Raw genomic sequence first — 18,115 nt, forward strand, 5'->3', positions numbered from 1 at the left:
TAGCCATCCAGTGCTTCCAGGTAAAGCTATCTCCAAATAAAAGTGTAAAAATAAAAGAACTTGTAATAAAAGTCAAAAATACACCCTAACGTTACCCTCCAGTTTGAAATCAAACCGATAGATGGCTTATGTTAAACTGTTATTAACAATTCTGATGTCATGTCGTCTGGGATCTGGACACCGGTAAATTTAATCCATCGTTCGAACCCTTGTTCTCATGAAATATAGTTACCCGTTATTTCCGGGATCTCTTTCCTTTACGAGTCTTTTTCTAGTTTTAATTCTTTGTATTTGAAGCAAGTTGTTGTAAACATGAGTGCGACGCTCCTCTGCTAAGTTTCATTTTCTTTTCGTGGCCAAATGCATTTGAAATATAATATCCAAAATAAAATACTGTATCTATAATCCTTCTGGTCACGGTTGTCACCAAATGACAAATAAACCCTGACAAAATTCTTAAATCAAGTTTCCCATGAGGGCAATATCACATCACACATACACACGCACGCACACACACGTGTGTAATGTGTAACATTTTATGTTGGCCTGATCACTTCAAAGTTTTCCAGGAAAAGATGCGTGCATGGTTATTCTGAGGCAAAGATCAATGCTTTGTGACAGGAAGAGAGAGATGGAGTGGGTGGGAAACAAAGGGAAAAAACATGGGAAAATATGGAGCAAAGCGAGGCAAACAGTTACTCTGTGCTTCCATGTTTGAGCCTGTATGACTTGGAACTGGCTTGTAACTGAGCTTTGCTGCACAGCAGTGCAGTCAATTTCCTTTTTAGGCTTTTGGGCTAGCTTTTCCCTTTATTATTGCGACCCAGAGCAAAGAAAATGCTCTCTCACACACTGTATATAAGTAAAAGCTGCAACAACCTATGTGGACCACACACACACGTAGCAATAATAAACAAGTAAACTTCAGCAAATTCCTAAGGAGATGAAAAGTAAGCTTATTGGGATCTTCAAAGTCGTTTTGGTGTTGAGCTCAAAATCTACATTTTGTTCTATTTCATCTGTCGAGGTCAAACTTCCTCAACTTTTAAAGGTATAAGATCTCGGCTGATGTCCTTCCGCATTAAACAATATTGACATTTACTTCCCAGTGTATCTTCACCACTATTTTTACAGTCTTCTGTAAAATATAGATCGCTGTGGATTTTTAAAAGACATTCGTATATGCCAAAACCTTTCATCTGTTTCTCAAAAGTTGGGACCTTGCAACGTTCAAATTGCTATAACTTTGTCAGTTTTTGTGATAACTTCTGTATTACATATCATTTTAAAAGTAAATAAGTGGAGAATTTGAATATTTGAGTGACACAGCTCATTTTACATTTCTGACACATGAAGATCCTTTTGTCAGAGTTAGTCGCAGACTAGAATTGTGAGGCTGCAGAAAAATCAAGCTGCACTACCTCTACAAATACTTGTTCAGAAAGAATGTTGCGTTCACAACAATGGCATTTTTTCCTTATGATTTCATGGGTTTTCTGCGGGTACTCCGGGTAAATTATTCCATGATATTGTTACATCAGTTGCTCTTCAGAGGCTATGGTCATGGATTTATCACTTTTGTCAATTTTATTTATTTATTTATTTATCATGTGTGTCATAAAGGCTCATGTATTAACTGTTGTGACTGGTTTGTTACTTGATGTCTCAGTTGCTATGCAGTTGCTAAGGTCCTTGAGTTTGCTCTATGATGTCTTATAAGACTGATGTCTGAACTCTAGGTTCTCTGTGACACGAGGTCAGAATGTCAAGCTCCCAAGTCGCCTTCCTACTTTCTTTCCAAGTCTAGTTTCTGAGTCTAGTTTTCCAGTTGTAATTTCTGAAGCTCCCTGTGGTTTTGTTCTATTTTTGTAAAAAAAAAAAAAAAAAAAAGTACTTTTCCTCATTCGTGTCCTGTGTGTTTGCGGCTGCAAATTCTGCATGACACAGGAAAGACAGAAGAGAAGTGGGAATAATATGTATATGGAATTACTACCAGGCCGTCCAACTTTAACCCACATTGCCTGTGACACAAAGTGCACCAACGGGGAACTCACTGGCCTGGGTCCACTGGTTATTTAGTAGAACTTGCGTTACCTCTTCAAATGTCTGGGTTTAAAATAAGACCAAGAAAAATAATGTTGAAGCTTTCAACCAATTAATTTGAGCTTCTGGGTTTGAACTTCCTGTTTGGAGTTTGTTTGTGAGAGTTTCCTCCAGTTCCCCCTCACATTTCAAAAACACCATTTAAAGGTAACTGCAGACTTGAAAGTGTGTCTCTCTACAGTATATCGGCCCTGTTTGGCTTGTAGCCACTCCAGGGTGTATCCCTCCTCGCGCCCAAACTCAGCCGGGATCGACTGTCGTTCAGCTGCAATTCTCATGAGAAAAAGTGTTTATAAAAGCGAATGGATAAGTGGAAAGACTTTTGTTTTTTTAGTCACAGAAAGCACAGAACAATTTTGCCTCTGGTGTCTGTTGCTACAAATGCTAAATTGACGAGTGCAGTAATAAATTTTGCTTCAAAAGCATGTTCTCTTATCAGGAGGTGCTGGAGTGACTAAGAGAAGTTTGAGTGAACCCATTTAGTCAGGAAAATAAGACTTTTTTCTTTTTTTCAAAAGGCTCCAAATCTACTCCATGACTAACAAAATAAATGAGATAAAGAGGGGAAAAGGCCATGACGGCATCATGTGCAAATGATTACAAGTGTAAAGGGAGAGAAAATGTTTTTGATCAAATGTTCTTGTCTTGCAATGAAACACATCCCTTCATGTGGCATAATCCTTTTTATTGCAGAGCAGAACTTTATTTATTTATTTTAAATAGTTTTTGTTTATGAGCCACTATTTGTCTCCTACATTAAAGATGAAATATTTTGCTTATGGCTTATAATGTGCAAGCTTAAACATCAGAAACGTATTGAGAGTCACTTATTCGACTGTGATTTATTGTGAGAAAGAAAGCAAGGGGAAAATGAAATGATAAAATCTTATTGCAGTACATCTAACAACAGCTTGTTTTGTCTAAGTGTGTGTAAGTCAAATGTGTGTTTGCATTTCTACTTGCACACGGTTTTGTCCCCCCCACCCCCCTTGTCTACAACTTTAATGCAAAATGAGAGGAAAAGACCTAGACAGGCACAGACGGTGTTTACCAACAATAGTTTTCTGCTACTATTGCATGTTTTGGGAATTTGTCAAACATAAAATCTTATGCTTACGTTAAATCGAACCTATTATTGCCATTAACAATTGTTTGGTACAAAGGAAATGGGTTATTGGTGTGCATTGAAACAAAAATAACACATTGCTATGAAATACATGATATATTGTTTTATTCTAGACAGACCAGGCCCCACTAGACTACAAGACTATAGTCCAAAGGTAGGTCAAGTAGCCAAATATACTACTATACAAAGTGTGAGAACTCACCTAAATAAAAAGTAGTGCTCCAAATTATAATGACTATATAATGATATAATGATGGCACTCAAGCACTGAGTGATTGTTGAGCTGCTTCTGAAATATTATTTTGATTGAGCATGAATGTCAAAAATATAGCATTGAAATGTGCCATTGAAGATATTGCTCAACAATATCACTTTTAACTACAACAAAAATGAATTCAATCTTAATGATTGAAACAATTCACGCAATTAACGCAAATTCAGCAACAAGAACACATCTTCAAATGGTATTTGTTGAGTCAAACGGAACAATTGGTTATGTTGAAGATTGCGGACCAGTCATGTGACAAGTCTGCCAAATGAAAAATTGATTGTACAAAATTTATGCTCACATAATTAAAACTTCATTCAGTTAGAAAACACGGTTGGGGTTAGGGTTGAACTGGTTGCCAGCCAATCACAGGGCACACAAAGGCAAACAACCAATCACATTTACAAACACACCTAAGGGCAATTTAGCTTGTTCAATATACCTACCATGCATGTTTTTATAATGTGGGAGGAAACTGTATTACCCTGAGAAAACCCACTCAAACGCGTAAAGAACATTCAAACGCCACATAGCAAGGCCGGGGCCGAACGCAGACCAACAACATCGGCACTGTGAGGTGGAAATACAAACCACTTTCCGACCGTGCCTTGCTAACAAACAAACAAAGAACACAGTTGCTCTTCGCCTCTAAATGGAATTTAGGAATTTGGCCAGCTCTATATGGCACTGTAATAAAATCTAAGATGTCAAAACATATGTTGGCTTTATTTGTCATAATACTGACTTTTTTCTCTGAATGGTATGGCCTTTTTAGGACCATATTTGTTCCCTGTAATTCCCTTATACAGTATTTTGGATCGGGCACAGTATAAATCTCTTGCAGACACCAGTGGGTTTGCCCAGACATATAGTAAACAACTCTGCTGTTCCCGGCATCGGATTTATTTACCCTTAGTAAGTGGAAATCGTCTGTACGTATGAATGAGAGGAAGTGACACAATGAGAGCAAAGGCATCACTCAGGATGGAGAACAGCAGGAAGAAGAGAGGCAGTGGAGAGGAAAAAAAAAAGGAAAGAGGCAGTTTTCCTGTTTTACATCAGTGAATGACACACACATAAGCGTGCAGAGGGGATGTGTCTGGAGCTGACATGTTGCGACATCTTGCCAGCAACAGCTGAGACAGTTGAGATGGCAGCTAAATAATATATAAAGAAATCAGTTTACCCACAAATCTAACGAAGCGCTAACAAATGGATGACTGATAAGTTGTTGGTCACAGAAGGAATTTTCGTCAAATTCTGATCCCGTGTCACTCGGAGTTTCATAAGCAATATTATCGTAATTTTACAATCTATTTAAAAATGTGTGTGACGTGTACGTACTGTAGAATAACAGTAAGAATTCAGAACAGTGCGGTTTTGAAAAACACACAGTGCAAGGCATCTATTTTCATTCTCGCTTGGTATTTTGACTGCAGGTCTTTGACTTCTGGAATGTGTGTGTCTGGGGCCGTGTCTGTACGTGTGTGCTGAGGTGTGTGCAATATGAGGGCAACGAGGCCGAAAGAGTTTGGCGAAGGAAAGCCGGTGACCAAAAAAGACTTGGAATCTTGATGAATGCTCCCACTGTCTAACGACAACCTGCTATTGTGGTCTACAGCTCGCTATATTGGACTATGCCACACACACACACACGCACACGCACACACACACACACACACGCAGATAAGTACAATTGTAGGTCTGGATGGATTATTTGCAGCCATCAGTGAAAACACACAGCTGGACAGGTTGGCCATTGAATTCCAAAGTAGCCATGAAGCATTTTTACTGTATATAAATTCCAGCCAACTGCTACATAGCATACTCAGTATTTCACTTCCGAGTACATCTTCAGCATTTTTGTGGTTTCCAGGATATTTTGGAACCACTTCAGGGTTTAAATTTACTTTGGGATGAGTGTATGATGGCAGCATGGTGTACTAGCGGTTAGCACATCCGGCCTATCTGCGTGGAGTTTGCATGTTGTTCACGCGCTTGTGTGGGTTTTTACTGTTCCGACCAACATTACACCCACACAAACCCTCAAGGTCTTTCCCGCAGTTTGGGAGTCCCTTGTATCAATGAACAAAGCTGGCTCAATGCATCTTACACTAAAGTTTCTAATCTACAATGTGAGGACAAAAAAATAAACATCCTGCATGTTTTAAGTCAAGCGGAAATGTTCGTGCATGTGTCCGCATTGACGTTTTTAGAATCCAAGGACAGTACGTTTCCTGCCGTGCTTATATTGTTCCTGCGGCAGGAGTGATCCTTCCAAGGGGAGCAGCGGCCAATAGGAAGAATCTGACAAGCATGCCGAACACTTTGGAAGGTAAAGTGGAATGGAAAGTAGAGATGGACATACTTTTGTGCTCATGAGTTTTAATATGGACAAAATTCTGGCTGTTCCAACAAATCTTAACATACAGTATAATAGGGCTGCAACTTACTTAAATAATCAATCTGCCATTTTGTCAATCAGTGAATCGTATTTTAAAATATTTTTTGATTTTCTGCCAAAAATAATATATTTTTCAGATTGACATTGCAGAAAACTTTTTTTTTAATGATTTGGTTGTTGCTCCTGTCTATAACGTCAGAAAATCAGCAAAAACGGTGATTGTTGTTTTCCAAAGTAAAAGCAGAAAGCAGAAGGTTGGAAGTCTAAAGTCTGATCATATTTGCAGTGAAATTTAATTATTGCACATATACTACACACTGTGTCTGCGTACACGTGTGTGATATAACACACACGCAAACACATTTATAATACATGATTGTAATCTGTAGCTATAAATACAATTGTGTAGACGGATGCATATATTTTTTTTAGCTTTTTTATCAAGGCGCAGTCAGTTGCAGTCGGCCCTCCTTAAAGGAACAGTGTAAGATTTAGACCATTTTTCATTAAAAAGGAAAAAAAAAAAGATTGTAAATTTCCAAAACTTGCAAATGAATGTGTTCTTATTGACCAATAGCATGCTTTAAATATAATCATAGGTCAAGTTATTAAATTATATTACATAGGGGTGGGCACTTCTCCTGCGGCGGCCATGTTTGTTTTATAGACTATAGTAAAATGCAGCAACTCCTGCTGTCCGTAATGGAAAACCTTTCTAAACCTACACACTATCCCTTTAACCACACCCTCCCGCCTTAGTGCTTTGAGATGTCATTCACCTTTCTAATAAACATTTTTGCTGCCCCCTGCTGGGCTTCTGCCTCACTGAGACTGGCACGGAAAAATGAGAGCTGAACGATAGTCATACTGCATTTTAAAACCAGAGATTAATATCTAGCGAATAGGTGAAGCCAATTAGTTAAATCCCCTCTACTTAATATTCTTCTAAAAAAAACAAAACAATGAGTGGCCATACACGAAATAAGGCAGTATACAGGTATTGCAAACTAGTGGTCTGTTCTCTTACGTGATTAAAGAAACATATGCAAACATATTTCTCGTACTTGTGTAAAAACGTAGTTGACAGATTGTGATTTGTTTAAATATCATGTACGAGTTGAGAAACAAACATTTGCTTATTTAAAAAATTTATTTGAATGTACTTACATACTGGTGTCAAAAGAGAACGCACCAAAAAATGTTACACTGACTGACACGTACAAAGAAAAAGCAATTTTTATCTTCACGTACAAGGATGGGAAAGGGGGCACTATGTACAAGAGGGAATAATAAGCATTTGAAACTAAAACTTACACTCGCGAGTCAAGTGGTGTGGGAAACATAGAACCATCGAAAATGACTTTGAATTGCACCACTCAAAAACAAACTCGGTGCATTCATCTCCATAGATGTCAAAGTTCTTTGAAAGAAATACAGCTATTCAGTTCACAAATGGCCTTTTCTGAAAACAAATTATCATCTAAAAAACTGATATTGAAAACGCTGACATAACAAATGTCTCTGGATGGACGTTTATGTTTTTGGGAGACAAAAGTTACTTTCTTGCTTTCAGAAACTTTTAAACAATGAAGACAAAGGAATGAAGAGGGAGGAAAAAAAAGCGGTGCAGAGTAATGTTGGGATAAATTTGAAGAAAAAAAAAAAACACTCAATGCAGCATTAAACTCAAAACGCGCACTTGGTCTCATCGCCACTTGTATCAGCAAACATGGCCTCTGCGCTCTACCTCAAGATGGTCTAAAGATGTACTTACAGGTACAAATCACAACTTTTATGGCACTTGGCAGCGGCGTCGACTGGTTCGTACCACCCGAGGAGCATCGTTGTGGTGTTAGTTGTGAACAGGAGGTAAGCCCTAACTCCAATGAAAACAAAAATGTGTAAAAAAAAAAAAAGTAGAGAAAAGGTGAGCCATTTGGGAAAAAAAAAATATATATATCTGCAATTAACCAGAGGGTGTTACAAATGTCGCTTGAGAAAAGGCGAGCTGCTCAAGGTGCCAGTAAACGGCAGGGGGAGGGTCTTTCCAATAACAGCAAAGGAGAGAAACCACTTGAAGGGGTGAGTTTAGAGTGAGGATCCACCTAAAACAGAAAACACTCTGTTTCAGGGTGAAGTGAGCATCGTGTGAGGTCAGGACTTTAATTAAGGTGACCAGCTGCTGCTCCGTGCCCTAACAGTTCCCTCTTCAGCTTTGGTCACTTTTGGACTTTTTGCTGTCATTTCCGTTGTTTTCTGGCTTGGCTCCGCCCTTTGCCGCCTTCTCCTCGTCATCCTCGTTCTCCGGGTGCTTCCTCTTCTTCGTGTCATCTGACAGGGTCTGAGAGAGGCAGGGGTGCGGTCGGAAGGTGACGATCATGCAGGTCATGTTGTCGCATCCTGTCCCGTCTCCAGATGTGTCTGGGGCCAAACAATGGTCCAAAAGCTGAGGGGGGAAACGCAAATCAGGTTAGCGGTTGGGTGACTACAGCGGGGGTGCTTCAAGCAAAGACGAGGGGGGCTCCTCCTCTTTCTCCAACAAAAATAATAAATAAATGAAAAAAAGCAAAGAATTTCGGACAAGCTGGTCATGCCATGTGGTTGTGCTGGCTTCTACATGCTATCTTGGTTGACATTTCAACAACTGTAAACAAATCAATCAATAACTAATTTTGTTCATATATGCCCCTGAGAATTTACATATGCTATGCTATGCATGTGCTGCTATAGCTTGCGGTCAAATATAAATTCTTTAAATATGCTCTAACTAATTTTATTAGTGTGTCTATGGAGTTTTGGATTGTGTGTTAGCATTAAGATAGCAGACTTTGATCATTATTTGAATAGATTTCATATGGCAAGCATACTTTAAATTCAATATGCTTTAAGATAAAAAAGCAAGACGGCAGTACTTTAAAAATGTCTATTTACAACCAACATAAAAAAAAAAACAGCAAAGCTAATTAAAAGCTAATAAAAACAGATGTTTTAAGATGACATTTAAAAGAAGATAATACAATATGATTAAGGCATGATTATGTGATTTGGCCGAACATACAATGTTTAATTCATTGTTTTATATTTAGCGTTCCATTAAATCTTAAAGTAGTGGCAACATACAGCATGAAACAAGCCCTTGATTGGCTTTTTGCAGCACATGCACTACGGTGTCTCAGAGAAACCAAACTCCGGAAGCATACGCCAAGCGAGCAAACGGGCATGCAAATACAAATACAAGTCGCCATTGGTTTGAGTGCAAAATAGCGTGGAAAATCCGCTGCCACCATCAAGCATTCACACTTCAGTTTGCCCGCAAATTAAGACGACAACAAAAATCAATAGGATACGATAACACCAAAGCGCCTTGCGTGAGGGATCAAATCCAGAAAATCTTTCAAGTCGGGTCATTCGTGAGTCGAGGAATCACTATAGTCTAGTTATACACCGCTGCAAACTACAACCCAAATAATAACTATACTTTCACTGAATATCTCGCTGACAGTGTTGATGGCCCTTTATTGGATGAGATTATCTTTAATGGCTGCGCTTGTGTGATGTGTTTTGAGTCACCTCCTCCACAATGGATGAAAGAGGTCTAGCGTAGCCCGACTGGTCCGGTTTGATCCTCTCGCTGATGAAGTCGACCACCTCCTGACTGCTTAACACATTCCTGTACGCACGGTTGAAAAATCGAGACTCAGCGACCGGTGAAAAGAAAGCAGCTTGGCAATGCGGCAGAGATCCTGCGCTTCCCACCAGATTCCATCGCAGGCAATGACCATAAAGTCGTGATCGTCGTTGAGGGTCAGAACTTTGACGTCGGGCATGGCCGAAATCATCTGCTCCTCTGGGGGGAGAACTTTGTTCCTCTTGTAGAAATGATCACCTGTGATTTTTGAACGGAACAGCAACATTTTCCATTGATTCTTTTTTGATTCATCCATTTTGTATCATGTAGTCATGCGGATCCTGAGGTTGAAAAACTGGTGCTCGAGCAACACCACAAAAACAATACCTGATGAAATACTGTTCAGGTGAAGGATGCGCTATTATTGTGGCTTGGTTAGCTTTAATATTGCATGTATTTTATTTTGGGCCTTCTGGAAAGAATTTGCTGTTGTCACTATATTTATCATTCTATTTTATTACTGGTTTCTTCAGGTTCAGCAATGCATGTATTTAGATCTGTAAACAAATACAGCATTTTATAATACTGCCTGAATCAATAATAGATTTTTTTAAGAGCTGTGGCTGTGCATTTTATAACTGTATTGCTGGTTTTAATTCTGTTTCAACGTCAAATAAATGAAGCAAAATAATGGTGATTGTCTATTTAGGACACAGATCTGCAATTTAAAAATCAAATAATAATAATGAGATGCAGATGTGCAATTTAAAAAAATTTGCATTGTTATCTGTCATGCCCCTCTTAACCCTTTTTCCTTGGGCCCTCAATCCTTTCTTGCTTGGGGCCCATGAAGACCTATGTCAATGTGTACATGTTATCACGTGTAGGGAGTAAATGTAAAAACTGATTAGAAAAACAATGATTGACCCTTGGAAAAAAAACATACAGTAGTCAAGTATTTGTACTTAGTATTAGTAGTCAGGTGATGCAGTTGCACCTCATGGTGTGGACAGTGTGGCTGTTGAATATAGATAAATTGGTTGACCAATATGCGCATACAAACCAATGGCTCTGGAGAGGTTCAGGCCACCGTTGACACGTCCATCTACGGTCACTTTGCCACCGGCCTTTTTAATGCGAGACAGCTCGAGCTCGTCTTCAGGTTTGTGGTCGTAGGACATGTCCACAGCTTTCCCTGCGGCGTTATCAGAAGTCGTGTCAAATTTAACAATCTACAATCATTATAAAAAAACAAAAACAATAAACCTGACTCAGACAAAATCCACTCCTTAACATAGACGTTGAAACACCAGAAAAGCCAAAATGTTTTTAATTAACAAAAGAACAAATATCCACCATTGAAGTTAGCTAACATAAGCTTGATGTGCCACTAAGCCAAATGTGTGATTGTTACCTCGCTCTGAGACGACACAGCGGGAGTCTCCAGCATTTGCCACAATCAACTGCTTGCCTCGGATTAGAGCCACAACAGCAGTAGTTCCGCTGTCTGAACCAGGCTGTAATACAGCCCACCCCCACCACACACACACCAAAAATACACAAGAGCTTATTTAACAGTTTCAAAAAGACACTAACTCAACTACAACGACATTCAACATTTCATTCCCTGACATTATTCAAGACATAATTGAAGTAATTTCACAAGACAGTTAACGGCTCCATTAAGGGTGGAGCTAATAGATACCATCAGTTTAGTACGGGGGCTCCATCCCTAACAAATTAGTATTCATTCATTCACGTTTCTCCTCTATATACACACACCTCCTCCTTTCCGTCCATCCCAGGTAGACTCATTTCCTCCTCCTCTTCATCCTCAGAGTCTTCCTCCCCTTCTTCAGTATCCTCTTCCAGCTCACTGCTGTCAGCTTCATCCCCTTCTTCACTGCCATCCTAAACAAGAATCAGCGTGTGCTTTTACTGTATTAATGAACAAAAATATCGGGCTTTGTTCTCTCACCTCTTCATCACTGCCCTCCTCCTGCTCTTCCCCCTCCCCTTCGGACTCCTCACTGTCGTCAAAGAATCTGGACTTGGAATCGCCGTCAGTTTTGGAGGACGAGGAACATGAGGGTCCTGCATCTACCTCGGCCTTTGCGGACTTTTCAGCTCCATTGGAGCCTCCTGAGCCATCGCATTCTGCTGCTGTGGATGTGGAATGAGCGCAAGGTGAAAAGTGCATTTAAATGAGACAGAAAAAGACGATCTGGATTAGACAAGGTCTGGTAACCGGATTGGTAATATAAGTGAAATTTATTTAAAACTGTCCCAATCTGTCAAAACGGGCAAGTTTTTTGGGCATTTTTATCCCCCGCCGGTGTCGTCTGACTACGAAACACGCAGTGGGCAGCTCTCGTTGTGTATCATATGCAAGTCTTCCGCATGGGTAACATAGCTAAGATGTGTATTATCATATGCTACTTTCACTATATAGCTATCTTGCTTGGGACGCAAGCAGTCTATTTTGCTGGAGTGCGGGTAATAAATGGAACTAATCAAACTTTTTCCACTGTCAAAACAAAGTTGGCTGCCTGGGAAGTTTTCGAAAACGAGCAGGCTACATTGTCATATTAGTGTGAGCGCATGCATGCGTGTGGAGGATGCTCTCGTTCACATGAAATGAAAGAAATGCACTGTACCATTTTTTGACACACACAGTAGTTGGATGATGGGTTTGAAGTAAACTACCTATAATTCAAGTCTTTCATTTTTGTAAATATTATTGTGTTTTTAAAGTAGAAAAAATGCTATTTACTCAAAAGACTTTAAAATGATATATTTTAGAGCTGTAATTTCAATACCGTGATGTCATGATATTTTCGCTCAAGGTTTTCATACTGTCAATCAGATATTGTTCAATGCCTAATCGGGATCAGGCTATCATACCTGAGCCGCAGCCTTCATTGCTAATGGTTCTGCGGCATGCACGCATCTTAGAACCACATTCTGCCCCGTCGCCGCCCTTTTCCGTTCCGTTGCTCTCCTCCTCCACTTCTCCGTTGACAGCCTCTTTCTTCTCATCTCCTTCCTCACCTTCCCCTTTGTGTCCAGAGGCATCAGGGGACTGGCCCGCTGCCTTCTTAGTGGCTGTGCTGGAAACAAGAGTAAGGGAAAATCAGACCATGTTTGTTTGGCAAGGGGTATTGTATGTAAATGTCTTAAGCGCTATGCACATCCGTATGCACTAGGGCTCATTCAACGGACTGCATTTTAGAAGAAAAGGTTTTCGGACCATTTTGCAGTTTAGAAGCTGGTTGGTTAAAGAAATATGTGCATTCATGTGAAGGATGCATGTGCAATCCACAGTGCACATTCATTAAAGAACAGCTTAAGCCGATATGAAAAGCAAGTATACTGCAATTGCTGTGATTTCAGACTGATGTGACAAAAGAAATAAACACGTGGTGCTTTTTAACTTGACAGAAGCACTGTAATTGCAAGAGCCATTTCCATCACGTTTAGCAAAGCCGCACACACAGCAGTTATACGGTTTAACCGTCAAACCACTTCTTGAATCAGTCGTGTGCTACTTGCTTCGGGGAGGTTGGAACATCATTGCCTACGTCACTGAGCCATGCAAGAGTATTTATAACATGATTCCTCAGAAATACTGCTCTCACAGCCGACAATGGCACACCCCCAACCCAAAAAGTGAAATTGGATCATTTCTCATGGCTCCCCTGATAATATCTCGCAGAACACTACTGTGCTGCGACGCAGTGGTTGAAAAACGCTGCTCTATGAATATCAAACGTGTAGTTAAATAATACACTGAGTATTCTGAAGACAAAGACTGTGGGTTTACCTGACAGATGTGGCTTGTTTGTTCGCATGTTTATTCTGTCCATAACGCACAAGCAGCTCCTCGATGGTCATAGTAGCCTCCTCATGGAGTAAAGCAGCCTCCTCTGTGTCCACTGGACAGAGAACAGTAGAGAGCAACTGTCATTAACAGCACTGGATACCTATAATCAGGAAAAGTGAAAACCCGTAAGGTTGACTGCTGCCATTGAGGGAGTACACACCATCATCCTCATCTGCCACTTTTTGAAGGGGTGGCTCCTCGGTGGAACGCCCGGCAATCTGCTCCAGTTCCTTGATGACGTCCTCCGTTGTGATTCTGCAGTCGATGGCTAAAAAGGCATCCTCAAGTGCCTGGAAAGAACACAGAAACATCTTTAAGTAAGCCCAAGTGAAGAGAGTAAATAAAATGTCCAACCTTCTGTAGTTTGCCGTCTTTATATGTCTTCTGCTCCTTGATGATATCAGGGAGGTACTTTGAACAGTATAGAGCCACCTCTTCTCCTAAACGGGAAAAGCAAGTCATAAAAATCACAAATGTGATAGCAGGCCAAAAACAACACTGGCTTACTAACTTAATGACTATGCCGGTGGAGAGTAACTGCATAGAAGTGTTCAGTTTGTAACATTAGATTGTGGTTTGTGTATATGAACAGTGTGTTTGAGATTTACCTCCATGTCCATCATAAACAGAAAACATGGCCGTCTCCTCATCAAATTCAGGGATACAATTGTGAGCATCCTGTTTCACACATACAAAAATTGAACATTAAACCAGACGAATGATGTAGTCACAGGCAGGTCTTATATTTAAGAAACATTTGAATTAAATCATATAGTAATTGCCAGCATATATTTGAACATGTTTTACTTGGGTACTTATGTGAAAACGAGACAGTGCTTTTGGTCCTTTACATTTGATTCACTGCTCTGATAGATAAAAATATAGGAAAATATAAATATCAGTAACTCGCCAATTACTAAGTAGTTAAGGAATGTTGTCGCTGAATGCTTATTCACTCTCCCTCGAGTAATCATTTGCAAGAATACTTTTATTTATTTTATTTATGTCCTACAAAACTCTTAACTTGGATAGTTTTTGGCACCTCCGTGTGTAGTATTCAAAAACGACAAGAAGATTTAGTAATTAAATCGCAATCCTCTAAAGTGTAAAGTCACCTTCACAGTATGAAAGGAAAAAACAGTCCAAATCTCAATCCCATACATTAGGCAGCTAGATTGAAGCCGCTAGGGACTTTTTGATTCGGTGCTGGAGGCTCACCTCCATGGAAACCCGCCAGCCCTGCATAGCTGAGAAGCCGTAGCTCATGGTGCTGTTGCCGCCATCTGAAGAGGTCTTGGTCGTTTTCGGTTGCGACAGATAAGCCCCCATGGTTGCCGGTTTCTCTGGCTTCACACCTGGAGATAGGACGGCACGTAATAAACATTTCATTTGGCTTTACTGGTCCAGCCCCGCGCATTCAGTCTTGCCCTTTTTAAGGTTGCTAGCTACCTAGCGTTAGCAACACAACAACAAAAAGTAGATGCTCGTCGGCTAGCTAACATCATTATGCTAACACGAGCCGGCTAAACTTCCACAGCGCAATCTTTGCCACCCGTCATACAAGCAGACACGCACTAAGCACGGAAAAGCTGATGATGACACGCAATCGCACATTATTCTGACAACGGGGTGATCTTACACGTGGATTCAGGAGAGGGAGATTCACATATGAAAGGTTACACGTGTGGAAGCGAAAAGCCGCTATGACGACACAAGCAGGGAAAAAGAGCACGGAAAGTGTAAGAAGCGACACAACCGCGCATGTCTCTTTTCCGGCGAACGGGGGCGTGTCTGACAACTACGTCATGCGTGACGCTTAGAAGAGTTCCCGCTAGAGGGCAGTAGACTGAAAGTCTTGTAAGGCAAGCCCTTGAGAATTGCACTACAGTGGACCCCACAGTGCCAAGTATAAGGAATTACTAGTTTGTGAAAAATTCTACTATCTATCTATCTATCTATCTATCTATCTATCTATCTATCTATCTATCTATCCATCCATCCATCCATCCATCCATCCATCCATCCATCCATCCATCCATCCATCCATCCATCCATCCATCCATCCATCCATCCATCCATCCATCCATCTATCTATCTATCTATCTATCTATCTATCTATCTATCTATCTATCTATCTATCTATCTATCTATCTATCTATCTATCTATCTATCTATCTATCTATCTATCTATCTATCTATCTATCCAGCCACCCAGCCACCCAGCCACCCAGCTATCCAAGTTACAGTAGAGCAGGGAATCTCAGTCTGACCACTAGTGGTGCGTGGGTTTCTGTGGCATCCTGACACTGTTTTGCAATTTAATTTCAGAAAAAAATGTTTCTTTTGGCACCATCATTCACTCCGCTCGGGTACGGTTAGATGATTGGATATATGTTTCGTAGCCTCTTTGCACGACATCATGACTGGGGCGAGGCAGCCTCGGGTTGAGGAATATCCGGCTTCAATAATTAAGATGTTTCATTTCCTGGTTAGGAATATTGGTACCATAAAACTCATATTTAATGAGAATTAAATAGACAAAGGGCCAAATGTAATGTATATGCATATATTAGACTGTGGAATATGACATAACATGGGCCCCTAAAGTTTTTTTTTTATTTAACTTTTAGGTTCGGTGCATTTTCATTCAATAGGAACAGTTTGGTTTTGAACATTTATGTAAAGTTTAATTTAGTTTGGATGTGCAACACATCCCCAAAGAGTCATTATTCAGACACACCTATTTTCGTATACTGTAATTCAATGGTGGTACTTGGTTATGGATAAGAAATGGTATCAGTTGGGAACAGTCTGAGAAATAGCTAGCGCGTTTTTTGTGTCTAGGTTGCTATGCCGTTTATCGACGCTTGACGGCAGTAGATCATAATACAATGGTCGACCTACTGCCAATTTTACCAAGAAGAAGAACATACCACCGCGAAGCGGGAAAAATAAAACTAAAGATGGATGCCAGAGAAGATACATGTGAGGCAACCGCAATGCCAAATTCAAAAGTAGAAGATGGTGCGTGTGACGAGTTCGACACTCTACCGTTGTCCTCTTTAGAGCTGTACGAGTCGCAGTTTTTCGGCTATACGCCGCAGACGTTCATAGTTCGTCTCTCCAGCGCCTTCCTGGACTCATTGTGCGACGTTTTGAATGTCGTTGAGAAAGTATGCGTGCGACAACTGTGTGAAGGCGAGTCGGACGCAACGACCGAGGAACACCTCCGAATCCGGGCCAGAAAGTGTAGCCGTAAATTGCAAGCGTTTGTGGGAGAGAGCTTCAACCTGCTGTCGGAGCGAATGGGGGAGCTGCTGGTCACCCGCTGTTTCTCCATCCCGCCCAACGTCCTGCTGTTGGAGGACCAATGTCACAGAAAACATCCTCCGGACGCACAGGCAAGTTATTGCAGGTCAAAGATAGACTCCAAACACTACAGCAGATGTCTCTTATGTTCGTTTATTCATTTATCTTCGAGTTGTTTTGGGGTATGTCTTGTTTTTACCCTTAGCTCTCGTGACGTCTCCCATTGCAAGTTGGAGGCCTACGCGATGTTTAGTTAATGCCTCCTGTGGTTGTCCACCGCCAATATGATGCACAAACAAAAACTAGTCGCTTGATCGACAACCTCTGTTTTTAATGAAGAAAATAAGCTCGGTGTCAAAAACAAAACAAAAGAGAACGCACACAACTAATCAGATTTGAAGCATTAAAACCTGTGCATCGTAGATTTTTTATTATACTCCCACTTGTCCTGTAATGACCTCACATTGTAAATTAATATACAGTTTTTCCACGTCTAGGAGATGCTCAGACTGGAGTCATGCTTGACAAAGCTACACAGGGCTCATGAGGCTGAGGTGTGTGCTAAACGTGCGCTCCAGCATGAGCTTGAAGAGCAAGCAGAGATACAGAAGCAGCTGGATGGCTGCTTGGCCTGGCTTAAGGATGGAAATTTTAGCTACCAGGAAAGTTTCCAACCGTTGATGACGTCTGTAAAGAAATTGCAGCAAGTGATTATGAAGGTTTGCAACAAAGCCCCAAATCCACACTGAACTTAACTTATTGTGTGATCATTTGGCTTTTGCATTCTTTCCAAGTGCCATGGACAGGTTTCACACAAAGTAGTGTTTTCATGAACCAAAAGGAAAAATCAAATGACTACCACAACACTGAAGGTAGTTGTGCTGTTTCTTCCAATAGTTTTGAAGGAAGGCTTCGTCATCTCATTTGAGAGCTTGATCAGATTATTAACATTTGTTTATTTTCTTGTGCCGCCAGAGAAATAGTCACACAAACGTGAGGTGAACATGCTAATTCTACATGTAAACAAATGCAAAAACTGAGATTCAAATCCAGAACCCCTGACTGTGGCAGGCATGGATACAGTACTGTACTGTATATAGATTGATGTATGTATGGCCAACACTTACCACTGGATAGTTGTGCTGCCTGCATTTTATTTTCTCTTATATACATTAACAGTACTTTTCAATAAAATGTTTTGCATTGACATCACTGACTCCTTTCTTAAATAACTGGTTTCCATTTGGATCTCAGCCTGACTACATTGATACCCAAGGCTGATACTCAAGACGGTTACAGTTCATTCACAAAGACTTCATGAACAAATTTTGTGGTCCAACCACAGCAAGAGAAACCGGTAGCAGACACTGAATCAGGTTGGGATTTTTTTTTTC

At 40.5% G+C, this 18,115-nt stretch overlaps 2 protein-coding genes across 2 annotated transcripts; one reads left to right on the forward strand and one right to left on the reverse strand.

Moving 5' to 3' along the window:
- Positions 1-7,032: 7,032 nt before the first annotated feature.
- Positions 7,033-15,189, reverse strand: ppm1g (protein phosphatase, Mg2+/Mn2+ dependent, 1G). Its single transcript, XM_088413957.1, has 14 exons — positions 15,052-15,189; positions 14,631-14,767; positions 14,021-14,090; positions 13,767-13,852; positions 13,573-13,702; positions 13,353-13,464; positions 12,434-12,639; positions 11,508-11,692; positions 11,312-11,440; positions 10,944-11,046; positions 10,593-10,724; positions 9,658-9,787; positions 9,472-9,571; positions 7,033-8,347 (listed from the first exon to the last, which is right to left on the reverse strand). The coding sequence occupies exons 2-14, from the start codon at positions 14,739-14,741 to the stop codon at positions 8,111-8,113; spliced, it is 1,731 nt and encodes a 576-aa protein (XP_088270083.1). The 5' UTR covers positions 14,742-14,767; positions 15,052-15,189; the 3' UTR covers positions 7,033-8,110.
- Positions 15,190-16,377: 1,188 nt separating this feature from the next.
- Positions 16,378-17,928, forward strand: mis12 (MIS12 kinetochore complex component). Its single transcript, XM_088413634.1, has 2 exons — positions 16,378-16,813; positions 17,219-17,928. Exons 1-2 carry the CDS (start codon positions 16,412-16,414, stop codon positions 17,468-17,470), a joined length of 654 nt encoding a protein of 217 aa, XP_088269760.1. The 5' UTR covers positions 16,378-16,411; the 3' UTR covers positions 17,471-17,928.
- The last annotated feature ends 187 nt before the right edge of the window (positions 17,929-18,115 follow it).

This window comes from Hippichthys cyanospilos, chromosome 4, assembly GCF_059441005.1.
Source record: "Hippichthys cyanospilos isolate Australia breed blue-spotted pipefish chromosome 4, RoL_Hcya_1.0, whole genome shotgun sequence".
Taxonomy (NCBI): domain Eukaryota; kingdom Metazoa; phylum Chordata; class Actinopteri; order Syngnathiformes; family Syngnathidae; genus Hippichthys; species Hippichthys cyanospilos.

Excerpts from the sequence above, each read along its gene's own strand:
- mis12 (XM_088413634.1), top strand. The coding sequence starts at position 16,412 with ATGCCAAATTCAAAAGTAGAAGATGGTGCGTGTGACGAGTTCGACACT. Across the intron at positions 16,814-17,218 it reads AACATCCTCCGGACGCACAG|GAGATGCTCAGACTGGAGTC; the intron begins GCAAGTTATTGC and ends TTCCACGTCTAG.
- ppm1g (XM_088413957.1), bottom strand. The coding sequence starts at position 14,741 with ATGGGGGCTTATCTGTCGCAACCGAAAACGACCAAGACCTCTTCAGAT. Across the intron at positions 11,047-11,311 it reads GGATGGACGGAAAGGAGGAG|CCTGGTTCAGACAGCGGAAC; the intron begins GTGTGTGTATAT and ends GCTGTATTACAG. Across the intron at positions 8,348-9,471 it reads TTTCATCCATTGTGGAGGAG|CTTTTGGACCATTGTTTGGC; the intron begins GTGACTCAAAAC and ends TTCCCCCCTCAG.